Here is a 27,835-nt window from a genome sequence, read left to right as displayed (position 1 = left end):
TTGTGGCAGTTTGTCAATGGCAAACAGTTTGGGTGTGATGTTGAGTGCTCTAATGGGAGGAAGATACCTCCAACACGTGAAATGTCACCCATCAAATAATTTTAAACGGACTATAGTACTCAGTTCACAAATGCTACTATTATTTTAAAATTGTGTCTAAGTCTTCAAAACAAACTTCATAACAGAACAGATCTGTTGTGACACTGTTTGTATGCCTTATTTTTTAAACAGTTGCCTGCGTGAAGTGTGTAGCATTTTTCTATGCAATAATACTTTGTGAAACTTCCTGACAGATTAAAACTGTGTGCCGGACCGAGACTTGAACTTGGGACCTTTGCCTTTCGTGGGCAAGTGCTCTACCAATTGAGCTACTCAAGCATGACTCACACCCTGTCCTCACAGCTTTACTCCTGCCAGTATCTCGTCTCCTACCTTCCAAACTTCACAGAAGCTCTCCTGTAAACCTCCGTTGCAGAGTGAAAATCTCATTCTGGAAACATCCCCCAGGCTGTGGCTAGGGCATGCCTCCGCAGTATCCTTTCTTCCAGGAGTGCTAGTTCTGCAAGGTTCGCAGGAGAGCTTCTGTGAAGTTTGGAAGGTAGGAGACGAGATACTGGCAGAAGTAAAGCAGTGAGGACGGGGCGTGAGTCGTGCTTGGGTAACTCAGTTGGTAGAGCACTTGCCCGCAGAAGGCAAAGGTCCTGAGTTCTCGTTCCAGCACACAATTTTAATCTGCCAATAAGTTTCATTTCGGTGCACACTCTGCTTCAGAGTGAAAATCTCATTCTGGAATAATAATTTGTGTCTGTGCTTGGAATTGCCCCACAAATTTAATCCATGTGACCAGTGAATGGAAATTTGCAGAGTAAGCTAATTTTCTGATAATTTCATCGCCAGGCTCAGCAATTGCGTGTAGAACCAATATTTCTGGACTCGAGAAGATCTGTGATGTGTGGTTTCCAAGATCTGATCGATATGCACATCCAAGAATTTTAAACAATGAATTTACACACAACAAACTCTCAGTTATTTAATGCATTTGCAAAACAAGCATCATGTCAGATTTGCAAGTTTGCCACATAACTTACACGTAACTTGCCAGAAACAACAGGTTGAAAATTATCATCTTTTAGTGACTAGGCAAAGTTACAGGGTACAATCTCTACATTTACCTGAAGACAACATGAGAAAAATGGAAAAATATTTTAAGAATGACCAGCAATGGAACAGTGTCCTATACACCTTCTGGTGGTAAAGTGAGAGTCATATGCATAAGGGTGTATTATAATGAAAATATTTGATCTAATTATGAGAGTAAACTTCAGGCTGAGATTTTTATTATTTTCTCCACAATCTCTGACCTATGCACAAGTAATCTGCAAATTTAATAACCCACAACTGGATATTTGGGAACTTGCTGATTTACCTTTCCCCTGTCCTTTTAGGTCACTAGATAAATGTTCAAAGGTTGTTACGATGATCCTCAAAAATTTGTTTTTGTGCCTTAATCTGTGAAAATAATTATTTATGTGAACATCTGTTGATTTTTTAAAAAGGGCTTCTGCTGATCTTATGTTAACAGGATCGAACGTTCACTGTTGGAGATATTTGCTACCGAAGAAGTGGTCTCGACAACTGGCAATGGGAGTGACGAAGGCTCTGCATCTGGCTCTGTGTCCCCTCTGGTGTCGACGAGCCACCAGCTACCAATTTCAGGAGGAGTTTCCACCACCACATTGCGTCCTTCAGCAGCTGCATCATCACGGGTTTCAGCATTGCTGTGTGACCAATCTGCAAACTCGGGTAATTATCTTTGTGCTGTTATTAGTGCTCAGTTGCTTCTGAAAGGAAGTTGTTTTTACAGAAATGTTAACAGGATACTCCACATAACTGCTCATAAGTAAAAAAGTGAAATGCATTTTTGTATGAGTGTCCTTTACACACTTACTGGAATACCATTTTGGACCTTATACCTACTTCGAAAACATTTTTTGTTGCTATTGTAAAAAATACTGTGCATATGTGACTCTCAGTTTCAGTTAACCCATGTCTTCCCAGTGTTCGCTACTTGCAACATGAAGCTTTCAATAATGCCCCCCCAAAGGTGTAAACTAACTGTGAAATATAGAAAAGTGTGGTCAGCGAACACGTGAATGGCTTTTAACATGTGCGTGATGCGTTTTGTATAATAAATTTATTTTCACTGCATTTTGTGAAGTTAAACTTCATGTTGTGTGTACACCATACTGGGAAGAAATAGGTTAGCGGCAGTTAAATTCTTATGTGGAAGAAGAAAGAGAATGTACAGTAAAATCCCCTTTTTACACTATTCAGTGGACTGACCCAAAAATGTGTAAACTACAGGAAAGCATAGGAAACAGAACAAGCAAAAATGAATAAATTACTCTTACTGTTGTTCTCTTTATATTGTTCAAAATCTGTAATTTAAACATTTTGAGTTTTTTCTATTTAATAAATCTGAAATAAATGTTTTTGTTTCTTGCTAACAGCAATTGGTTTTGCTTGTGTCTCCACAATATACAGTCATAAAGGCTGTGGCTGAGTGCTCACACACACACACACACACACACACACACACACACACACACACACACACACACACAAAGTGCATAGGCTTCTCTCTTCCTTCTGTTGTACAGTGGTGTGAATAAAACACAGAAGCAAGTCTTTCATGAAGCCACATTAAAAAAGATACTCATTTTTTAGTGTGAGACTTATGACTGATAATCATTATAAAATTATGGTAAATTTATGGTAAATAAAACTTGTAAGACAATATTGGTTAAAATACTAAAGTTGACAGTCTTCATAAACAGGGAACAATAGGCACAAAATCTACCACTTATTGACAATAAGTTGGTCACTTAGTTTGGGGACATTCTGGGGGAGAAAGAGAGTGGAAATCGGAGAATCTCGAATCTCTAACATCAAGTCGTACCAACCTAAGACTGCATGCCTAGTACAGATTAGCGTATTTCACAGAAGTAACTAATTAATGAAAGCTCATTATAGAGATGGCTGTCTTCAAAAGCGGTTTGAATAAGTGGCTGTGAAATTAAATTAAAGCTTTTGAATACAACACAATGAGCAAAAGGAAGATTTTTACTAGAGTCGCTATTGTCAGATTGTGATTATCATCAAGGCAGTGACTCATCATGCTTTACTACCCTTTCAAGCACTGCCAACCTATAATACAGGCTGCAGTGACCCAACACACCGACAGTGAAAATCACGCTTGCCACGCTAATGTTATTTTACACGATCAATAACTTTGCATATAGTCTGCATTTTCTGCTTTGTTTCGAGGCTGACTTTGAAAAGGAATACGAAGCACTGTTTGGAGGTATCTGTATGAAAACCAGTGTTAAAATTCATAATAGCATCAAAGGAAACTTAAAATGTGGGAAATGTAATACGGAATCATTAATAATAATGGGAAAGGACAGTTAGGACACTGCAGTTGTGTGCACCTGTGGCAGTACTGAAATTTTTGTGTGCTGAAAGTAAAAAGTAGTACTGAGCAGCAATTCTGTCTCACAATTTTACAGTTTTCTCAAGTGAAATTCCTCGTGTATAATATAAGGATTCCACAGAACATAAAGGTTCACGAGAATGATTTTAAGCACTTTTTGTACATTCTGTGACGATGTGCGGAATCGTTAATGATGGGAAGACATCGTGAGTGTGCTGTTCATTTCTAAACACTATTCAGTTAAATTTTGTTTGAATAAACTTGAGACTTCATCACTAGAATTGTTATGAATCTGCGTAGCTTTGCCAAAGACTGCTTCTGATATGTAATCTTCTGCCCCCCTTATCTCTACAGTTCACTCACCCTTAATAGTACACTGCCTGACAAAAAATGTGAGACACCCGGCAGACACAGTCTGTTGTCAACGTAACTTTGCGCACGTACACGCCGTCGACAATATGTAAATGAGTAGAGTTAAAATTCTCTATGACACGTAGAACAGCCAACAGAGTGCATTAGTGTTTTTTGTATTTAGGGTTGTTGCCAGGCCTGTAGGGCATGCAAGGACTACGAACAGAGAAAGGTGTCGAGTGGTCACTGTGAAGGACACGGAGGTGCCGCATACTTGTGTGAAAGGGACCTCACTGTTAGCGTCAATTTCGACGGTCGGTCTAATCGTGCAGTATCCAGATTTGTGGGGCATTCTGGTGCAACAGTGGTCAGATGTTCTGCACCAGAATGTGAGGGCAGACATACTCGATGTCGAGGATCCAGCACGAGGGAGGATCGTCATATTGTGTGGGAGCACATCGTAACCCCTTCGTGTCTGCACCGGCCCCTCAGGAAAGTAATGGACGGCCAGCTATATATGATAGGACACAGAAATGGTGTTTCAGCACATCTGAAGGAAGTTAAACCAGGTATTGCCATCATAGGTTGCGTTTGCCATCTGATTAATCTTGCAGTTGAAAAGGAGCTGGAAGATTACCATTACAGTGGATGAGATCCTTGGTATATTTTATTTCTTAAAGCAGAGTGTCAAAAGAAAATAATGCTTTTAGAAATTTCGGAACTTGTGCAGTAAAGAAGCAAAGAAAATTCTGAAGCATGTATGTACCAGGTGGTTATCTTTAGGCAGATGTTTTATAGACAACTGGATCAGTGGGATGCGCTTCGTTCTTTCTTCAAGGAGGAAATAATATTCTAACGTTTCTGACTTAAAGTGTGAGTGTGAATCTGGGTTATTTCGGTTTATTCCTCCAAACTACTTCCACTTCGTTACGAGGTGACTTACTTGGAATTTGAAGCCACTGTTCTTTACTGGATAGCCGGCTGCTGGAAACGCTCTTGACTTCTTCTCCATCGAATAACGCTAGGTACAGGAATTTTTAGACTCTTTCTACTTATTTCATAAGTAGACATACAAACTTTGGTTTTTCGTCAGTTAATGATGTGTGGTGTGCATACTGTAAGACCTTCGGTACACACACCATCAGATTATTTGCCTTGTCGCTCTAACGAAGTAGGCGAGTGTCAGCAATATGTCTCGTGGTCTTATCGTGGTGTGTTTATCTTCTGCCGTTAGGTCAGACGATAAAAATGCCACTTACACGCTTAGAGTAGCAGATTGACGGTGACCAACTTTAAACAGAACTTGATTAATTTTCACACACATTTATTAAAATAATAAAAAGCATACACATTACGTAACTTGATTCTGGATGCTGTTTACGATTGACAATCTGAAGTTCCTTTGGTCTTGGTACGTTAATCATATTCTCACATATATCTCTGATACTTGATAAAAGTGTCTATACATTTATCTTCGTGGCTATGTACAGGAATATGGTAATCTTATTAGGCGTAGACTGAAACTTGACTATAGACTAGTACAGACAAATGTAGACTGGTACAGACTAATGCAGACAAATGCAGACTGACTAATCGGAGGTCTGTACACTCGTTATAATAACCTCGCGCATTCAGGTATCACTGTACGAGTGTGATCCGCGAGGAGAAAAGGCTCTACGTTAGCAGCAATCTCATTGGCTGCGTTACATATTAATACGCGGATCGGCGGAAGCAGAATTTGGTCCGTCTCTAAGACAGCGCCATCTCGTAGTGCGGGGATGGACGAGCGCTGCGCCTGCGCTGTTGTGCTTAGCGGGGCGCGCTCTAGTGGGAAAGTTGAGTACGCGCTGACTACGCGGAACTATGTACACAACATGATGTATTTTACTTTCATACACAATAAAACTCTTGCTTTCAACAGTATGTTCTACAACTTCTTACTAAAGTAATCAAGTTTTGTTTTGTGCTCACCCGGCCTAGAATTCACAGTGTGTAGGTGAGTGGATGTGGAGGCAGGTCAGCACTGGTGAACAGCATCTGGTGCCGGCGGCGTCGGATGTTTGTTGGTTTCTGCATCACCGCGGTCTGTGTGAGAGCTGTATACTGCCCACTCTGGATCTTCTTGGTTGAAGTGTTCTATGTGTATTTTTAGACAAATACTTCGAAATCATCTTTGCTGTTTTTATCATTGTGAATTTTTCATTTCTTCACCGTTTTTCCATTTAAATTTTGCTCCGTTGGATACTTGAACTTATTCTAATTTCTCAGAGTAATCCCTTGTCTTCTATGGCAACATGTAACAGCCAGCTTCTTTTCTCATTCTTCACTTAAAATTCCTGTTTTCTCAGTCCTTTCCCACAAGTCGCCACATTCTTACGTTTCTGACTTAAAGTGTGGGTGTGAATCTGTGTTATTTCGGTTTATCCCCCCAAACCACCTTCCACTTCTTTACGAGGTGATTTACTTGGAATTTGCAGTCACTTTACTGGATAGCCAGCTGCTGGAAATCATCATGACTTCTTCTCTGTCGAATTACGCTTGGTACAGGAATTTTTAGACTCTTTCTACTTATGATATAAGTAGATATACAAACTTTGGTTTTCGTCAGTTAACGATGTATTTGACTGTCATACACAATAAAACTCTCACTTTCAGCATAAATATATAACTTCTGGTAAGTCCCTCCTACAGTCGAACGTCTGAAACAAATTAAATTACAGTTAAGAAAAGTTATGGTATCAAAGCCAACTTTCTTTTAACATAAATCAGAAAATAAGTCTTGCCTATAGCAAGATTATGTCAAAAGTTTTTAAGAGCTCTTTTTCAACTGTCTTTGTTTTAATAACAATAGTCAACAACCCAATAAGCACAGAGCTACATATAAACTCCACGGTTCTTCCTTACACACTCACTAAAACATCTATGGATTGCCCAACAGGTAAATGTTGGTGCCATTCGTCCGCCGCGTCTACTTTCTTCCCACAACTGATTTTAAACATGCACACCCAAACGTGATGCACAGTAGGTAGGATTATACCATCCCACACTCATATCCATAATATCATGTGTTCGAGACGGTGGAAGGCTGAGTGGTTTTATAGTTTACACAGCAATTCTCAAATCACTACAATATTATGTACCCAAAACATTTCCACAAGCTTGACATCTTTCAGAATACCTAGCGTTGGACAAAATGGATCCAAAAAGTGTCAGAAGAAGAGAATTCTTGATTCTGATTCTACACATGCTCCTAAAAGAGTAGCATATTCTTCTAAATGTAACAAACCTGTACTAAAAAGTAAGGCTTCTGCTGCAGCACGCGAGGAAAAATTGTTTATGTTCCTGTCATCAAACTTGAACAGTGCCTTTTGCACTTCCCTTCACATGACTATTCTTGTACTTGACAAATTGAATGCTGCCCGTCAGTCTTTGCCCCCCCAAATTCACTTTTTATTAGAACCTCTAATGCATTTACTAAAACTGTTGTTCACCAAGTTTTTTAAGCCCAAAATTGTCGAAAGCTCGTCATTGCTTGAAGTTGAGTACTGCTTGATTCAGAATCAAAGAAGCAATGATGAGTTAAGTTATTGGCATTCAGACTTCAAACATAGTGAATGGTCTCTAGGTTACAGATAAATCTCTCTTCTTTTCATCAGTGAGGAACTACTTTTTAACTGCCTGTGACTACATAATTGTCAGGCTTCCACTGAAGGATGAGGTAGTAAAGCATGCTCAAGTTGCTAGGTTAGACAAATTGAATATGCTGTTTTCTTCAATTCGGTACAACGCCTCCCCCCCCTCCCCCCCTCCTGCCCCCGGAAAAGTTTCGCGTGATGTTATGCAAGGAAGAGAATGAAACTACAGATGATGTAGTTAATGAGGTTCAGAAGACGTTCACAGCTATTCAAGTGGATGACACTTTGGCTGCAAATGATTCCAGTTGGTCACAAATATTAAGAATTTGTGGAGCTGATGGACTTATTAAATTTAACTGAATTTCTAGGGTAATGTTATCTATTCTCATCATACCCCATAGCAGAATGTCAATGTGTTTTCAGCATTGTGAAGAAAAATAGAAGAGAGTTCAGATCATCCGTGTCCATTGAATCTCTGGAGTCTATTTCTATTTTGAAAACCAGAAATTCTGGTCCCTGTTATGAAAAACATGTTCTCAAGACTTTTTGCAGGAAGCTATGATTATAAAGGCGAACTGGCATGTGATTTGCGGTGTGGATTATATTATTTCTTGCCTGTGTTACATTAAACAAGTTTTATTGTGTAAAGCCTTTTTCAGTTATTGCATGTCTGCTTAATTTATCAAGTAAGACCTGTTATGTACGCTCCAAACAAGTATTCACCAGGGCTGCTCCTGTTTAACATGGATTTCTTCTTGATCCCTATGTTCACCTACAAATCATTGGCCTATGATGTCATTAGATGCGACTTATTTGATGTATCCTATTTAAAGCATGAACTATTGTGTTTTGCAACCCAGAAGTATTATTTTTGTCAGGCTGGGATATGTCAAAAATCATTAGATTTTTTGTCATATGTGGGTTTTACTGATTGTCCTTTCCAAAAGTTGGCAGGTACAATACTGATAAGTGAGTTCATACTGTCACATTCTTTGTAAACATGACTTGATTTTTTAATCACAACTACATCTTCATCTTTACTCTGCAAACCACTGTGAGGTGCATAGGAAAGGGCACATACCATTGTACCATTTATTAGGATTTCTTCCTGTTCCATTCATGTATGGAGTGCAGAAAGAATGATTGTTTGAATGCCTCTGTGCCTGCAGTAATTATTTTAATGTTACTCTCACAATCCCTGTGTGAGCAATACGTAGAGGGTTGTAGTATATCCCTAGTATAATCATTTAAAGCCACTTCTTGAAACTTTGTTTATAGCTAACGTCAGTCTTCAAGAGTCTGTCAGTTCAGTTCCTTTGGTATCCCTGTGACATTCTCCCATGTATTAAACAAACCTGTAACATTTTGCAGTGCCCTTCTCTTTTTACGTTCAGTATCCCCTGTTAGTCTTACCTGGTAGGGTCTCATACATGGGCAATATTCTAGAACTGGTCACACAAGTGATTTGTAAGCACTTTTGTAGACTGACTGCACTTTCCCAGTATTCTTCCAATAAACCAAAGTCTACCACTTGCTTTACCCATGGCTGAACCTCCACACCAGTAATATCGCATGTCATCTCTGAATCCGTGAATTTTCGTTTCCTTTTCCTCCTTCCTTTTTGAAGTCTCCAAATTGTTGGCAGTGCATTTTTCACAGATAAGAAGTTGTGTCTATAGAGTTTGTAAACTATAAAAAGTCATTTGAAATGGCCTGACGCAGCGGCAACAGTTCCACTTCTGCCGAAAATGAAATAACACACAATACTAAACTGCCTCAGTGGGCTGTGGAATTTTGTTTTGCATCCGCTGGTGGCATGCTGCGGTAATCTGGGGATTCCAGCTTTTCTTTGTGATCTTTCTTGCTTATAATATTTCACACTGCTGTGTTTTTATGCATGTCTTTATGAAACTATTAGAATTCATAAAAAATAGCCTAAATCATTTATTGACGAGTAATTTCATTACCTCTGCACCACTACTTTCACACTTGTACCTGTCATTAGATCAGTTCTTAAAACTAAAACCAGAAACCAACAAGAGTTATTGAGGCTTCAAGTAAATTAACTTTCTTTTCTATGCAGGATGTGGCACTTTCTGTAGAAGAACCAATCTGTTGATGTTTATAACCTAAATCTTAAAGCCAAGTATATTTGTGTTACTTTTTCACACCTCACTTTGCCCAGTTATACTCTTAAGTCTTCTTTCCAGTCTGTTGATAACAAGTTTCTGTTTAGCGAACAAATTGCTTTAAGTACAGTGCCAGTATTAAAAACACTCCTATAAAGTTACATATTGTAATTGTAGTCATTCTCTTCTTTTTTCTTTTTAGGAATTGTCCAGCGACCACTTAGACAGAGCCAAGAAGTGTACATATCAGTTTTGCCAGGACAGTCTGATAACTCTGTCTCAGGTACGAGAGATGAGAATGTTGTGCAGCTGTTGCCAACGTCTGAGACTCGAGATGGTCAGTGCACCCAGTCAGGGACACGAGACAACGAACTCGGTGCACAGCAGATTGAAACTGGTGAATGCAGCCAGTCCGGTATTGCACAGGGTGCGCCAGGAAGCAGTTCTGCTGATAGCCTGAATGCTGTTAGCACACCTTCTGTGAGAATCTCTGAATCGGCCCAGGCGGACGAGTGTACACAGTCGAGAGCGATGGACGCAGATGCGGCAGTAAACACGAATGCCGAAGTTCCGCAGGCAGAAGAATGTACGCAGTCTGGAATACCGAGAGGAATGATGAGGGTCCCCGAATTGGTTCGAGAAGAGAGTAGTGACACCGGCAGAGCTGGAGACACTCAGGGAGACGAATGCACTCAGTCTGAGGTGTCCGCCACAGAATCGAGGAGCAGACACGATTCCGACGGCTCATCGGAGCACTATGGTGGAAGAGAATCCCACGAAGCGGTCACAGAGAGTAGCGAACACGTAGTACGGATTGCCGCTGAGCCGAGCGAGCCTTCTGTAAGCAGTGTCAGGATGCCAGAGGTGCCAGATGTATCGAATACTGTAGCAGAACCCAGTGGAGTCGGCCAGGATGAGGTGGTGCAGAGTGCGGCGGCAGAATCGAGCGAAGGAGGAGAGATCGTGCGGAGGATGGCCGAACCAAGCAGTGAGACTGAATTGTTAAGAACGAGGCCCAGTAACCGGCAAGATAGTGCGATCTGCAGTGCACTTCAGGAGCAGCCCAGCAGTTCGGGTCGGAGGAGAGATTTTGTAGAATCAGTTCAAGATTACAGCCAAGTCGAGTGCTCTACAGGAAAGAGGCCACGTACTGGAGAATCGAGCCCAGATAGTCGTATTTCACAGAGCTCGTCATCAGTAGTTAAGAGAGACAATGTGTCTTCGAGTGGCAACAGACAGTTTACAGGAAGTAAAGGCAGAAGTGGAGATGTACCGTCTACACCGAGGTCTGGGGTCTCTAGTACGTCTACTACATCATCTGGAAGAGGTCAGGGTGGGGCCGGGATATCTAGCAGCTCTTCGGCACACAAACTTCCGTCTGGCACCAGAGCTGGCCCTTCGTCTACAGAGGGCGGCACGAGGCACCATGGCGCTGGGCCTTCTGGCGTACGAGAAACTTCGGAAGCTTATGCAAAGTTATCTTCACCTGTTGGAAGTTCGAGAAGTGACATCAAAGTTCCTGGAGTTTCAGGTAACGTGAGGCACAAAGGGAGTGGCGGAATAGATGGAGAGAATCGAGGAAATGCTGCAGGGAAGCCACAGGTGGCACAGGGAGCTTCCCAGAGCAGTAGCTCACTTGCTAGGTCACAACCTCATATTCAGAGGACAGAATCTCCTTCAGAACGAGCCACATTAAATCTGCAAGCTACAGGCGTACTAAAGCTGCCTTCTAAGAGGCCTCTGACTGTGGAAGATTCTAGTGGACCGTCAGAAGTGAAGCGGCGCCTGTCCAGTGAAACTGCTGCCGGGCCTACAGTGCCCTTGCTGTCGATACCGCTGCCTCCTGAGCAGGGAACTTTATCGAAAACTTCACAAAATGTGCAGTCGGCAGCAAAAGTGGCGGTTGTACCTACAGATAGAGCTAGGCCTCCAGTGCCCTCACCACGACCTCAGATTTCAACCATTCAGCCACCAGTGTCTGCACACAGTAGTACGATGCCTTCACCGGCACCGAGATTTTCTGTGAAGGGGCCAGAACTACCCGCTTCGCATAAACCAATTTCGTTCACCTTGTCAAAAACTGGTCTGAAGAAAACAGTGGAACACCCGGCAGGTGAAAGTGGCAGCTCTGCACAATCTGCAGCAAGATTACCTGAGAGAGCATCCACTTTCCAGAAGAAAAAGGCTGCAGATCAACCAGAAGAGCCTGAGGCATTGAAGCCCGGAGCTTCTGACAAAGATCCCTCAGAGCAGAATAAAAGGGAAATAGAACAGACTGATGAGAATGAGACCCATAGGACTGGAGTTCCTGGAAGTAGTGAGCAAACCCCAGAGAAAAAATTGGAAAATGTTGTGGAAACAATTGAAGTATCTGAAATTCCTTTGCCTGCTGGCATTCCAGCACCTCGTGAACTTAAGGTACAAGCTGCTCCACCACCTGCTTCAGAATCTACTTTTCCTAATGTCACTGATGTTGCAAGCGTTCCTCTTCCACCAGAAAAGCCGGTTTCTGGAAAGAAAGATGTTTCACTGTCACTGGATGTTGTCCCGTCGCTCGACGTGTCTGTAGAAGAGATTCCCATACCAGGAGAAACTGGGGAGGGTACAGAGCCAAGTTCAGCAACTGTAAAACAGGGAGAGAGATCGCCAACAGGTAGAACCTCACAGGCAGAAAACTCATCTTCTCAAACAGAAGGGAAGGTACCATCTCGGCTATCTAGTCCCTTTGACTTGGCTCCATATGACATTCCGTTGCCACCACTAGAAAAACACACTTCTCTTTCCTCCTCTGTGGCTAAGCCACAGTTGGGGGAAGCTGGGGCTGAACTCCAGAGTCCAGCAAAACCGTCTACAACACCAGAATATAAACATTCATCAGATGAGAAATTGGAAAATGTTGCAGAATCAGATGAGCCCGGTCCTTCATCGAACCAGGTAAAAATGAGCATTTTGCAGTCTGCAGAAACTGAGGTGAAATCACCAAGTGCAACTAACTTGCAAACTGTAGATAAATCTTCAGCTGCAGTTCCAAAAACTAAGGTGGGTAGTAGACACACACCTAGTGATACAAGCAGCGCAGCTTCAAAATCGGATACAACCGCCAGTGTAATTGATGGAGATGGCAAACAGAATCCAAATCTCAGCACCGAGGTCTCGCAGCCCTCTGCTCCATTGACAGAAACTGTTCCTAGTGTTGAGCCCTCACAAGATGACTTGCAAAAAACCTCTTCGGAACTGAAATCATTAAAATCTGCTTTACCAGAAGCGAAGCCTGTTGCTAAGCTGAGGCCTGTTTCATCCAACGCTCAAGCAGTCGAAGAACCGGGCATCGGAATTGACAGTGACAGCAGAGACTCTCCACAAATAGCAACTCGTGAAACTGCCTCACCACCACCTGCAGCTGACGAGTATGTCAGTTTATGTCAAACAGAAAACACTAGCTCTCCCATTGAGGAAAAGAAGAACAATATCCCTTCTGAGGGAGAGAAATCGGTGGAGGATAGTGCCGGGGTCGAAATTGATACTGAGGCTAAAGAAGGGTCACTCTTTCAAAGCACCACCAAAGCGAGTACTTCTGTCTGTTCCACACAACGGTTAGAAAATTCATCTGTTGGTGAACGCCTCCCTGCAGATCAGAACCTTGCCGAGGACTCCGAGAAGAGAAAGGTGCCATTTGTAAAGGCCGATGTCAATTTAGAGCAGCCCATTTCAGATCCTACGCCTAGAGTACTCAAGACTAGGAAAGATGACTGCCAGACTTCCCCATTGGCACCTGCCCATGCCAGTAGTGTGCCAAAATCAGCTGTTTCCTCAGAATCAAAATTAGCCAATTCAGGTGACATAGTGAACAGAGAGGTTACAGCAAGAAGTGAGTTGCCCATTGGAGCTCCAGCCAGTAAAGTTGTATCTCATCCTCCTTTAGAGGAAACTGCAGTGCAGAAAAGAGAGCCTGCATCAGAGGAGCCTCAAGCTGAGAAGCAGTTCGATTCTTCTATGGCCCCATCTTCTGAAGGAAGTGAAAGAGAGAGGTTTTCAGATCTAAAAGATGAGCAAACAGAGGGACCAGACAACACTGCTAAAGATGACTCGAAAGGTAACACTGTGGAAGTGCAGATGATGCCAGAAAAGCCGGAGGAGAGTATGAAGGTGGTCGCACCTGTCGAAATGGCTGTGAGGCAGGACTCCCGTCTGGAAAAGAGCTCGAAAGATTGTACCTCAGGGAAGAGTGTAAAAGTGCAAGAGGATAAGCAGAAACAAAGTGAAGATTCATTAGCTGCCACGTCTGCTGAAAATGACACTAATTCTGAAACTGAATTACAAAGTCAAGCTGAGGTGAAGCCTGCCCCACAGCAGGAGAATTTGGAAAGCCAGAAGGAAACTTCTGCACAAAGCTCATTTCATGAAGCAGTCGGCAAGGGTGCAGTCTCAGCAGCCAGTCAAGAAGTGTTGAAAAAAGCTGTGGTGGAACCGTCTGTGGCAGAGAAGACACTTCAATGCATGCAGCCTATTAGGGACAATTCAGGCCCTGCTGTGAAGGAGACAAAAGTTGAGATGCCTGCTCCACTGACGTCTTCACCACAGATGCGAAAACCTGCAAATGTAGACTTGAAGAGACTTGGCGTCCCGAAGAAAATGCCGGAAAATAACTCGGCAGCCGTTGCGGCAGAGAAGAATTTGGCCTCTATAACAGATTTGGGCAAGGGAAGAGGTCAGAAAATGGACATGCCAACTTCAGAAAGAAAGCTAAAATCAGTTAACATCCGTGGGTCTTCACCTTCTGCTGTACTGAGTGCAGATGCGAAAACAAAGATCCAGAAACTTGGTATTCAGAGGACTCCATCTGATGCCTCATCTTCAAAAGCAACTGTTGGAACTCCCACAACTTCACAAACGACTACAAAGTTGGAAGTGCAAGGTAAAGCTGAACCCACTACAGCACAGACGACTCCAAAATTGAAAGTGGTAGGTAGGCCTGAAGTGGTGAAAACCCCTTCTAGCCCTTCTGTACCCAAACGAGCAACAGAGAGTCACAGCAGCTCGTCTGTAACTGTGAAGAAAGAGGTTTCGAGGTCATCGACAGGAGCTTCGCAGTCGTCACAAGTAGGGATGATGGCTGTCGAGGTTCCTCCATTTCGAGAACAGATCAGAAGAACACAAACTGAGCAACATGTAAAGCCATCATCTAGTGGTGTTTTGAAGTTACCTCTTAGTGGTTCACCCTCTAAAACATCACAGGTTCAGACCTCATCAAAAGTGCCACCACCTGAGGGTTCGGTACCACCGAGTGGCCAGTTATCATTGAGTCCGGCTCCAAGTAGATTACCACCTGTACAACCGCAAGGTCTTAAGTCAGCAGTGGATAAAACTCGACAAACGCCAGTGGTGAAGAAAATAACTTTTGGGACTCCACCTTCTTTGGCAGAAAAGAAAAAGTTAACAAATCTTCCTTTCCAGTCTGTTGGAAACACTAGCGCAGGAGCCTCCTCAGCACTGAAGGGGCTTGTCACTAAACCTGTTGGGGGCAGCGACAAGAGCCAGAAAATAAATTTCGGAAAGAAAGAACCCACAGAAGAGAGGACAGAAGTGAGCGGTGAACGTCAGCTGTCTGTAGACAAAAAAATTGCCACATATGTACCGAAAAAAAGTACGCCATCATGTGTATTGGTCCGTAAAAGCCCTTCAGTTCCAGAAATGAAAGAAATTGTGCCAGAAAGTTATTCGCCATTAAAAAAGTCTGTATCCATGACTGATTTCTCAGCCAGTGCAGCACGAGAAGAAAAGCCAGATGTGCAGAGATTTGCAGAAGTAGGTGGTGGTGCTAAGAAGCCATCAATCCATAGTTTACACAGTGACACAACAGCTGCCAAGCCGTCAGATGTGAAATTCTCATTTAAGGAGAAACAGGCGTCGCCATCTAAGGCTGCACCCTCACTCTCGCAGCCGAGTTGTATTAAAACTGCTGAGAAGCGGAAGAGTGCGGGAGATGGGGTCAGTGTTAAAGGCAGTGATAGTGCAAAAGTAGCAAAAGTGGTCTCAACTGTGCCCAAAGCACAAGGTACTGTGAAGGTGCAGATGTTTGGAATGAAGCAGAAAACTTTGGAAACCCCTTCAGTGTTAGGTGTCGAAAAAGAGTCGCAGAGTAAGTTCTTGAAGGAAGACTTGAAAGATTCCTCAGAAAAATGTGATACTCAACAGGTATATAGTGAAGAAGCTACTGAAACAGCCAGTCTCACCCAAAAACTAGAAACTCTAGTAACATCACCTGCCAAGGAGCTTAAGAGTGGTGTGGAAGCAGGAGTCAGCAAGTTTTTTAAAGAAAAAGATGCACTGGAGGAAATAGCTACGGGGGAACAGTTTCTTCCTTCAACAGTCACTGAAACAAAACCAGCTGATGTGGACCCTGTGTGTCTGGACATATCACAAAATGTTACAGACAGAAAAGCCACTACCATTGTAAAACCACAAGTTACTGTAAAAGGAGAGAAACTTTTTGAAAGCTTGTCCAAGGAAAAGAAAATTGTTACTGCTGAAATAAGTAGAACAGAGCACCACTCAGTAACTAAGAAATCTCCGTTCAAATCACAAGTTGTAGAGCCATCTGTTACAAAGCTGCCGACAGCTGATGCAGAAAGGCTTCAAAGTACATCAGCTGCAAATACAGGATCATTTTTAAATAAACAAAAGCCCTCTATTGTTGCACCTAGAGCTCTGAAACAGTTGATGGATGCTTATGGTGATGAGGAGTCACAGGATTCTGAAGAGCTTTCTGAAATATATTCAGAGAAATCAACCTCTTATGGCCAATCAATTGAAGAAAAGGTCTCTGACAAAATTTCTCAAGACTTTGCATACAGGTTGGTTGAGAAATCTGTCAAAGTAGATGCAACTTCATCTCAAAAAATTCAGAGTGTACAAGGGAGTAAAGGAACAGAAGAGGGCGAAAACATCTCGACCAGTCCTGGACCTAAGTCCTCCATTGATTTACTGGAAGGTAGGGGCATACAAGGAGCACCAGTTGTCTCCGAAGCATTACTGCCTTTGGAACAGAAACAAAAAACCGATGGTGTGCCGAAGGCAAAAAGTCAGCTTCCTGAAAAAGTTGCAGTAAATAAATCGGGCACAATTAGTTCTGTACTCCCAGTTTCAAGTATCAGTAAAGAGAAGGATAAAACATCACAGCAGGATAAAGTGGAGACCAGTGAGGTCACTGTAGATATAGATCGCCCGTCCACAAGTTCATTGGAAGCATCACCAACTATTGGTAAAAGGAAACCACCGTCAACTGTAATTGAGAGTGAATCACATGTTTTGCAGAAAATGTCAGCATTTAATAAGCAGGCAAATGTCTCTTCTCCAATAGTTGAAAGTAAGGAACCTAAAAAAACAAAACTTTCAGTGGCAGGTGCAAAAGAAACTGATGAAGCTGTGTCAAAAAAATCGCAAAATATACAACCCTCTGCAATGGATAATACAGACATTATGTTGACAGAACCCTCAAAGACAGACATTTCTAAATCAGCTGATAAAATGCAACCAGAGTTGATTGACAGCAAGGGACAGGAAGACAAAACAAAGTCAAGTGTGGCGGTGTTTGAAGACATATCTCCATTAGTTGAAGAAGTGGTTAAAAAGGCTGTAGCTGAAAAGAAGGATCCTGAATCAAATTTAAAAATTATCTCAGAAACTCTTGGAGATAAGAAAGAGCACGCTGTAGTAAAAGAAAAGAATACTGAGGGTTCTGATGCTCCTTCTGATAATAGAAAAGTGCCAGAGACAGTAAAGGTGACATCAAAGGAGAAATCAGAAAAGGGTCCAAAAGAAAACAAGGAGAAAACTCCAATGCCACAGAATGACAATGAAACAGGAACTTCACCATCAGAGGCAGATGTTAAATCAAAGACTTCAGAGCGATCTAGTAAACGTGACACAAAAGTACGTGAAGCTGAAACAGTGAGTGCAGGAGCGGGTCAACCTAAGGAGATTGTTCCAGAACCATCTCGAGAATCATCTGAAGAAACAGACCGCAGGAAAAGTACTTCAGTGGTGACATCTGTCAAACAAAAATGTGAAACTTCAGCATCAGTACCTGAACGTAAATGTTCCACAGATGGACCAAAGGCACCTCCAAGGCACACTGAACCAAAGGCTAGCACGATACATGCAGAACAATGTATCCCTCAGATAATGGAACAGAAAACTGAGCCTTTGAAAAGAAAGCAAACAGTTGTTGAGAAGCTGCAGAAAGCTGCTGTTGTGGAAGAAAAAGCCGCAATAAAACGACCTGAAATGAGGCTCAGTGTTCAGTCAGTGAAGGAGGAAACTGAAATTAATTCCAGAGCCAGGAAGGAAATGCTGAGCACACTAGTGCAAGCTGATGAATCAGATAAAAGTCCTCCAGAAACAGAGAATGTGCAAATGAAAGAAGAAACTAGAGAGCCATTGCCAGCAACAGAAGCAAAGGACACTGTTATCAAAGCTGAAATGAAACATAGTGCTCATCCTACAGGTAGAAAGCTGACTCTTCCACTGGAAGAAACAGCAAGTCATTCTGCAGATGCTAAAGAAAAACTGAGTACTCTGTCTCCAACAGGTAAAGTGGAGAGAATTCCATCAGGGCCTGCTGATAGAGAAGCTAAAGCTAATCTAAAACCATTGCCACCAAAAACTGAATCGCTTGCTCCTGAAGCTGAATTAAAATCAGTTGAACAATCACAAGAAGAGAAGTGGCCAGCATCCCCAACCAAAGTTGAAATTAGGTCTGCTATCACCATGGAAAAATTGAGTGTGTTACCAGCCCAAACTATTGAAAAAATTCCACAAAAGAGTATGGATGTGAGAATGGAAGCAATTCAGAATGCAACAAAAGAAAAAATATTTGGGTCTGAATTAAAAACTGATGCTATGCCTGTGGAGCAAAAGAGGGCAATGGTGGCACGGAAAAGTGAAATTAGTCATTTCGTTGCCAAAGAAAATGTTAGCACCTTACCAGCGATAGATGCAACAGAAAAAAAATTGCCAAAAATCTCTGGCACTAAAGTAATTGAAGGGAAGCAAAAACCAATTTACACAGAGGTAAAATCAACTTTACCTAAACTTGAATTGAAACCAAAAGGGCATCATGAAAAGATCCAGATGCCTCAGTCATCAAAACCAGGTGTTCTTAAGTCTGGATCAGTAAAGGAAAATCCTATAACAATATCACATGCAAGCAAAATGGGGAAAATTTCATCTGAAAGTTCTGATACTGAAATGGCCAAAGAAAAACAGACATCTGTTCCAAAACAGGTTAAAGCATCAGTGCCCAGTTCTGAATTAAAATCTGCTGCACTGCACAAAAAAGAAGAGGTGGAATCTTCCTCCAAAAAGAAAACAGAAACTAAGTCTGATACTGTTGAGGAGAAAGCAAGTCTGTCATTGATGAAAGCTCTCAGCACAGATTCTGTAGACAGAGTTGAAAACAACTCAGTTATACAAACCACAGAAGTTTCTGAGAAGCTTGATAATGTTTCTCTAACAGTAAGACCACCCGTTTTGTCACCATCAGAACAGAGAAAACCACAAACTGGTGGAAAAGAAATAATTAAACAGAAGAACGGTTCAGAGGAGCAAAGAGAGAAAGAAGACAAGACTGAGAGTCAAATACCAGCTGCCATTAAAGAAGATTCTTTGAGTGTAAACGTAGGCTCAAAAGATCCAGAGTTAATTTCTTCTCTGGCAAATCTGAATGTTATCTCTACAAGCAAAAAAGATAATAAGGGGATGCCTTTGGTTAAGGACGGGGGTAGTTCAGAAATAAGTACATCAGAAACTCTTGTTGTCTGTTCAGAGGACGTTTCACATAAAGTCGTGCCGGAGGTGTCTGCTAAGAAAATTGAAACAGAGCAAGGTGCTAGTATGAAAGAACGGCAAATAACAGGGCCTTCAGTGTCAAGCTGGAAACCAGTTGCTTCAAAAGGGGTTTCTGATCTTCATGAGTTAACTGAGACAGAAAGAGTGGAGAAGCTTCTGCCCAAAACAGAGGAAGAAAAGTTAGTTCCAGATAGTGTGAGGGGTGAAGCAACAAAGCCTGCAACAAATCTTGCAGCTCTCAAGGGGAAGCCACAAACTTCCAAAGAAACAGAAACAGTAACTGAATATGTTCAAGCGACCAACACGGCAGCTGTTGAGGACAGAATGAAGACCAAACCTGAAGACATTTGTGGTGATCAAGAGAAATCGGTGAAGATGTCAGAGGATGTAACTGCCGTGTTGTCTTCAAAGGAGTCTTTGAATAAAGAAAGATTGAAGGATGCCGCAGAGAAAGTTAAAGTTGAAACTAAATTAGAGGAAAAGAAAGGTGAAAGAAGTAAAATAGAAGAGACAGTGTTGAAAACAAAGGAAGATGACAATGTCTCAAAGTCTGATGAGAAATCTGCTGAAGCAAAGTATGATGACAAAGGAGATTTTAAGTTAAGGCATGCTGAGGTTAAACATTCAGCATCTGGCCCACTTATGGTAAATACAGACGTCTGTGTTACTAAAGATAAGAAGCAGACCACAAATGAGACAGAGACGATAACCATCACAAAGAATGAAAAAGCAGATGTAGTAAAAGGTAAGCCTAGTGTGTTGAAGGTATTTGCAGGGAAAAAGTTTCTACAGGAAAGTGTTGTGACTGAAAAAAGTGATGAAAAAGAAGATACTGATTCTCATAAAACAAGTGATGACTTGAAATTTGTTGACAAACATGAGGAAGTCACCACAGGTGATGAAAAGGCTGTAGAAGTGTTAAAACCTTCGCCTGAAGCTTCTGTTGTAGTTGAGGAAGCTGAGGGTAAGCGTTTTCTGTTGGACAATGTGCCCAAAGTTGATACTGAAGAGAAACTGAAGCACTCTGAAAAAACCCTAAAGAAGGTTGTAAACTTAGAGGAGGCTCTGCCACCAGATGAAGGTCAAGAAAAGAAAACAGATTCATACATGAAGGATTCCAAGTTGGTGGGTGAAGAGAAATTGACAGATACTTCAATTTTTAAGGATACAGAGAGCACTGGTAAGCAAGTTGACACAGCAGTAACAAAGTCTGATTCATCACTTGAACACAGTGGAAGCAAAGCAGATAAGTCTGGGAAGAAGTCAGTCAATGAGAAGGAAATTGCTCGAGAAGAATCACTCGATCGAGCACAGTTGGCCAAAAATAAAAAAGGCTTTGTACAAACTAAAGAGCCTGTGAGTAGGAAACAGGAAGAGGATAAATTGGGGAAGAAACCAGCTGATGAGAAGGATGGTGCTCAACAACTTGGACCTCATCGTACTGCTGAAAATAAACAGAAAGAGGATAAATTAGCAAAGAAATTGATGGACCAGAAGGAATATTCTCAGGAACTCAGACTGGAACAAGCCACTGAAAATAAACAGGAAGAGGATAAGCCAGAAAAGAAACCAGTCAACAAGAAAAAAGGTGACCAAGAACTCGGGCCAGATCGCACCACTGAAAATAAACAGGAAGAGAGAGACAAATTGGGAAAGAAGGAAATTAATCAAGAACTCAAAGATCAGGCTATTGAAAATAAACAGGAAGAGGATAAGCCAGCAAAGAAGCCAGCTGACAAGAAAAAAGGTGACAAAGAAGTCAGACCAGATCAGATCAGTGATGACAAACAGGAAGAGGGGGGCAAATCGATAAAGAAACCAGTCAGCAAGGAGGAAGTTAGTCAAAGACCAGTTCAGGCTACTAAAGATAAACAGCAAGGTGACAGGTCAGTAAAGAAACCGGCTGACAAGAAAAAAGGTGACCAAGAGATCAGACCTGGTCAAGCCACTGAAAATAAACAGGAAGAGGAGGACAAATTGGAAAAGAAACCGGTTGACAAGAGGGAATTTAGTCAAGAACTCGGAGAAGATCAGGCTACTGGAACAAAAAGGCTAGAGGGTAAGTCAGGAAAGAAACCAGCTGACAACAAGAAAGGCAACCAAGAACTCAGGGTAGATTATAGCCCTGAAAATAAACATGAAGGGAAGGACAAATCTACAAAGAAACCAATTGACAAGGAGGAAGTCATTCAAGAACTTGGAGAAAATCACACTACTGAAAGTGAACAAAAAGTGAATACGTCATTAAAAAAACCAGTTGATGAGAAAAAAGGTGAACAAGATCTCAGACCAGATCAGATCACTGAAAATAAACAGGAAGAGGAGGACAAATCGATAAAGAAACCAGTTGACAAGGAGGAAATTAGTCATGAACTTGAACAAGATCAGGCAACTGAAAATAAGCAGCAAGTGGGTGAGTCAGTGAAGAAACCAGTTGATAAGAAAAAATGTGACCAAGAACTCGGAGTTGATCACACCACTGGAAGTAAACAGGAAGAGGGGGACAAATTGGGAAAGAAAACAGTTGACAAGAAGGAAATTAGTCAAGAACTCGGACAAAATCAGACAAATGAAAATAAACAGCAAGAGGGTAAGTCAGTAAAGAAACCAGTTGACAAGGAAAAAAGTGATCAGGAGCTCAGACCAGATCAGATCAGTGAAAATAAATGGGAAGAGGCGGCCAAGTCAATAGAGAGACCCCTTGATGAGGAAGAAGGTAGTGAAGCACTCAGACCAGATCAGGTTACTGAAAATAAACAAGTAGTAGTTAAGTTAGTAAAGGAACCAGTTGATAAGAAGCAAGGTGACCGAGAATTCAGACCAGACGAGATTACTGAAAATAAAATAGAAGAGCAGAAGTCAGAAAAGGAACCAACTTACAAGAATAAAGGTGACCAGAAACTCAGATCAGATCATACTACTGAAAATAAACAGGAGGAAGAGGAGAAATCGAGAAAGAAATCAGTCGACAAGGAGGAAGATAGTCAAGAAGCCAGACCTGATCAGGCTGCTGTGAATAAACCGCAAGAGGAAAAGTCAGTAAAAAAACCAGTAGACAAGAAAAAAGGTGACCGAGAACTCAGACCAGGTCAGACCACCGAAAACAAACAGGACAAGCAGGAAAAATTGAGAAAGAGACCAATTCACAAGGCGGAATTTAGTCAAGAGCTCAGTCAAAGTGATGCTATTGAAAATAGACTGGAAGAGAATAAAAAAGTAAAGAAACAGCTTGGCAGGAAAAAAGGTGAACAGGAGCTTGGACCAGATCAGACCACAGAAAAGAAGCGAGAAGAGGAGAACAAATCGGGAAAGAAACCAGTTGAAAAGAAGGAAGGTAGTCAAGAATTCAGACAATATCAGGCTAGTGAAAATAAACAGGAAGAAGCAAAGTCAGTAAAGAAACCACTTGACAGGAAAAAAGGTGACCAAGAAATTGGACCACATCAAGCTACTGAAAATAAACAAGAGGAGGAAGAGAAAATGAAAAAGAAAGCAGTTGACAAGAAGGAAGTTAGTCAAGAACTCGAACAAGATCAGGCTACTGAAAAGAGACAGAAAGAGGATAAGTCAGGAAAGAAACGAGTTGACAAGAAAAATTATGACCAAGAACTAATACCAGATGAGAGCAATGAGAATAAACAGGAAGAGGAGGACAAATTAATAAAGAAATCAGTTGACAAAAAGAAAGTTGGTCAAAAACTCAGACAGGATCAGGTTACTGAAAACAAACAGGAAGAAGATATGTCAGGAAAGAAACCAATTGACAAGAAGGAAAATGCCCGAGACTTTGTATTAGATAAGGCTGCTGAAAATAAAAAAGCTACTGCAGACAGTCATGCATCTCTGAGTAGTCAAAAAGAAGGGGAGGGTAAGTCAGCGAAAAAACCTCATGACAAGGAAGAAATTGCTCGAGAACTTGAACCAGCTCAGTCTGTCAAAATTAAAAAATCCACTGGAGATATTGATGTATCTTTGGATAGTTCACAGGAAGTGGGGACACCTGCGATTTCTCTCAGCAAAACTGAATCTCACGATGCGAAAAGTAAGTCCGTGAAAACAATTCCTGCAAAAGATGTGGAAATCAAAGAGCAGGCAAAGGAGCTTATTATTGAGGCAGACAAACAGGATGCTGCTGTGGATTCTGATGGCAATATCTCCACTTCTGTTTCAAAGGTCAGTGTTCCAGAAGTCCAGGCACTTGAAAAATCTGAAACTGGGCAGAGCCCTTCACCGACAAAATCATCTCTAAAACGTAGAAGAGATAGATCTCACAGTGAACCGATAGACAAGGATAGTAAAGGTGATGATGAGAAGCCAAGTGCAAAACTGTTGAAGACAGACGGTTCAGCATCACAAGAGAAAATAATCTTGAGAGTGAGAACACAAAGTCTCTCTTCTGACGGAGACAGCAGAAAATCACCCATGGACCCAGCCACATATTCTCCAAAATCTGCAGCAAGTACAGGGAACAAAAGTGCCGAAGAACCTACAGTTCCGAAGCTGACAATAAAAATACCGAAAGCCGACGATACTGTGGCAAGTCTGAAAACGGAGAAGTCTGAAAGGAGCAGTCCGAAACATCAAAAACAGGTGGATCTGGAAACTGTTCATAGTGAGCTATCTGCTGAAGAAAGTAAGAGAGGGAAAGTAGCGTTAAAGATAAGTATACCAGCAGAAAAACCATCTGAAGAATGCAGACAGTCACCAAAATTAGAGAAACTAACCATTAAGATACCTAAGCAAGGAGAAGGAAAACATTCTGAACCGTATATTGACTCACCCAGGTCAAGAGAGGAAGGGAGGGTGGAAAAATTGACACTGAAAAAGGTGAAAGGTCACTTTTCACCTGTTACAAAAGATGATAGTCTGCAAGGAGAATCTAAAACTGAAAAATTTCACAAAAAAATGCCAAAAAGTGATGGGGCCAGTGTATCATTTGCAGAGGAAGAGAATAAGGAAGTGGGAACTAATGATGGCGGACTGCTGCTACAAATTGCGAAAGTAGCAGATGTAAAGCAGACGAGTAGTAATTTTCCAGAAGCATCAGTTGAGGGAGAACCGAAGGTGGAAAAGTTAACATCGAAAGTAACGACTGAGTCAAAAATGTTGGAAGCTACCACTACTGATGCTACTGCAAAAGAAATAGTTAAAACAGAAAAAGTAATTACAAAACCCTTGAAGTCAGCTGATAGCATAGCAATTGAAGCAACAGCAGAAACTGAAGAACCCCAAGTAGACAAATCCTCATCGAAAACAAGAAAAGCGGCACAAGCATGTCCCACAGTTTTGGCAACAGAGACAAAAGACGATGAAATTGCAATAGAAAAACCCTTGCAAAAAATGTTGAAACAGAGAGAAACCTCTGCATCTCCTGCAGCAGAAATTGAAGAAGGAAGGAAAATGGAGAAATTGACTCTGAAGTTTTCTAAAGACTTGGAAAGCAAGAGCAGCTTTAGAGTTTCCTCTCCTGTTCCAAAGGAAGATGGAGGGAAAATTGAGAAACTCTCACCAAAAGTGACAAGAGCATCAGAGACAAGTGCGACTTCTAGTGCTCAGAAGCGGCACGAGACTGAAGTGCAGCACGGAAATTCTGATAAGAATAAGCGTCCAAAATTACAGACGCACAGTGAAGCTACAATGGTTAAAGACTCTGAAAGACCAGAAGAAATGCATGTTGAGAATTTACCATTAAAAGGTAGAGGAGCCTCTGGGGCAAGTACTGCCAAAGGCAAACACCCACTGGTGCAGAAGGACTCTCCTAAGAAGGAAAATGTCACTGCTCGTCCGGCATCGCCACATAAGATGAAGGACAAACATAGAAAATTGAGTACAGAAGCTGAAACTACTGGAAGTGACGAAGGAATGAAGCTGGTGTCGGCTGCTGTAAAAATAGAGGAATCAGTTACAGAAATTTCTGTGGCAACTTCATCTTCCAAAGAATGTGAAGAACGTGAAGAAACTTCAGAAAAGCTGCCTACAAATTTGGAAGCACCAGTTGAAGAAAGTGGAAAGCACGAGGTCTCATCATTCGAGGAAATTGGAGGAGGAAATCGAGAGGACATGAGGGAGCCGGAAGATCTTTTGACACTGATTTCTAAACAAGAATCTGAACATACCCTAATGTCACAGTTACCGGTGATAATAGATGTCAGAAGTGAACAGGAAACGGGATCACTGTCATCTATCGATGATGTGCAAAGTATTGGAAGACTCTCAGATTCACAAGATTTTGATGTCATAGAATCTGAAGAAATCGTACGAGGCACAAACAAACAGAAGGGAACAGAAGTTTCAGAAACAAAAGAGCGCCAGGGCTCCAGAGCCGGAATAAGTGACAGCCGTGTACACGAATCGTCAGCCCGCAAGAGAAGTGTGTCACCTCTGCAGTCTATCCTCAAAGAAGCACTTGCAAGAGAACAACCTGTTACATCGGTAGCTCATTCTGAACGATCTAAAGCTTCCCTTGTGAAGGGTGAAAAAGTAAGTACTTCTTCCTCAGAAAGAAAAGTGGCAAAGGAACAGGTTCCAGCTAAAGGGGCAAAGATGGCAGTAGAAGTCAGTAAATCGGTGCATGTCAGCAGTGCAGCTAGCCGTGAAATGAAGAGTGGTGATGGCACACATTCTAAACTGGAAATTTTCGAAGTTAAGAGTGGAGCGCTCCATAATCGAGATAGGGTAGCTGCCAGACAGAAACGGGCAAGCTCAGGTGAGCAGATACTAGAGCGGGAAGTGAGAGTGCAAAAGCATAACCCGAAGCAAAAAGCTCTTCTGTCTCCAAAGCAGAAGCAGAGTGCTTCAGCGATGGAACTCGGTGACTCGACATCCTCGAGAGCTGAACACTCCAGCAATCTTGAGAAAATGGCACCAAGACTGCCGACGGCAGATATACCCAAGTTGCTGAAGATACCAGTGAGTATATTAATTGGATATATGAATTGTAGACTATAAGTGTAAATGTGGTCTGTAGTTGCGCGCGCGCGTGCACCCACCCACCCACCCACCCACCCACGCGCACACACACACACACACACACACACACACACACACACACACACACACACTGATTTGATACATACAAATATCTGGAGCATGATGAGGGCTACATAGGGGATTGAATTGAGATACTGCCACATAATGGATTGAGTCGATATACTGGTTGCAGGTAGTTTTCAGTGTGTGTTACGTAGAAAGGACCAGTCAGAACAACCTCAGTTTTCAAAGTATTGAGATGTCTGCCTGTATGTTGCTTCAGAGTTATAAATCTACTTACTTCAGAAAGCTATTTTTGGACTTGCACACAGAAATTTGAATAGTGACGTTATGAAAAAGTGCTCATAGCTCGTCACATATGCACTTTGGATCTCAGGTTTACTGCATGCTTTTTTCTTGTGATGGTTTATACTGCCACTTCTTAAAAAATGTAAAGCAAAGAGCTTGTAGTAGAAGAGATTTATTTCACAGTATTGAAGATGTAGTAGTGCTCATAGCTCTAAAGGTATCCTTTTTGGAGCCTATGTTTACTAGACTTTTTGCTTCGGATGCTCATTCCTCATCCTCATTATTATTGTGACATGTAACCCCCAAGGGAATGAGTTAAGTTTTGTATTCATTGTGTCATGGAAAATAAAGAGTCTGTCATGTTGAGAAGTTTCTTATCATGCCGGAAACTCATTCTGTGTCAGTTCATCAATATTGCCAATAGAAAGCTGGGCTGGCCTGTGTGACCGAGTGGTTCTAGGCACTTCAGTCTGGAACCGTGTGTCAGCTATGGTCGCAGGTTCGAATCCTGCCTCGGGCATGGATTTGTGTGACGTCCTTAGGTTAGTTAGGTTTAAGTAGTTCTAAGTTCTAGGGAACTGATGACCTCAGATGTTAAGTCCCATAGTGCTCAGAGCCATTTTTTAGAAAGCTGGTATGAAAATATTGTCGTATCATAACCTTCCAGATATGTTCTGTGGGTGACAAATTGGGGCAGTGGGCAGGCAAATCAGAGCTCTGTACTTGATTCGAGGCATTTCAGGTGTGAACTGCAGTGTGGGGTGGCACATTATCCTCCTGGATTATGCCATTTAGTGTCCTGATTGTGAAGGGTCCAACAAACTTTACCATTAACTTTTTATACCTGGGATTCACAGTCATGTAGAACTTTATAAAAGATATCATATTTACGCCAGTGACTGTAACAATTTCTTTATTTCATGGTTGCAGTTTTCGCCTTAGGCCATTATCAAGTGAAGCTGAAAAATACCGAATTTTTTTTTAATTATTTAACAAAATCGTTGTGTATCTTGATATTCAGCCGATTATGAAAAATGCAATTGCATAAGCATGTTACTTACATGTTATATACCTACAAGTACACAGGTGGTCTGTTGATA

At 41.8% G+C, this 27,835-nt stretch overlaps 1 protein-coding gene across 1 annotated transcript in view; it reads left to right on the top strand.

The window, feature by feature from the left end:
• Positions 1-27,835, top strand: part of LOC126209916 (titin-like) — a 285,842-nt gene that overhangs the window by 49,913 nt on the left and 208,094 nt on the right. Inside the window, exons 5-6 of the mRNA XM_049939036.1 lie at positions 1,583-1,803; positions 9,811-26,366. Of these exons, the coding sequence (XP_049794993.1) occupies positions 1,583-1,803; positions 9,811-26,366 (16,777 nt within the window). The remainder of the gene's footprint in view (positions 1-1,582; positions 1,804-9,810; positions 26,367-27,835) is intronic.

The sequence above is a fragment of the Schistocerca nitens genome, chromosome 10, assembly GCF_023898315.1.
Source record: "Schistocerca nitens isolate TAMUIC-IGC-003100 chromosome 10, iqSchNite1.1, whole genome shotgun sequence".
Taxonomy (NCBI): Eukaryota; Metazoa; Arthropoda; class Insecta; order Orthoptera; family Acrididae; genus Schistocerca; species Schistocerca nitens.
Note: the sequence above shows the minus strand (reverse complement) of the source record. Positions and strands in the feature narration are given on the sequence as shown.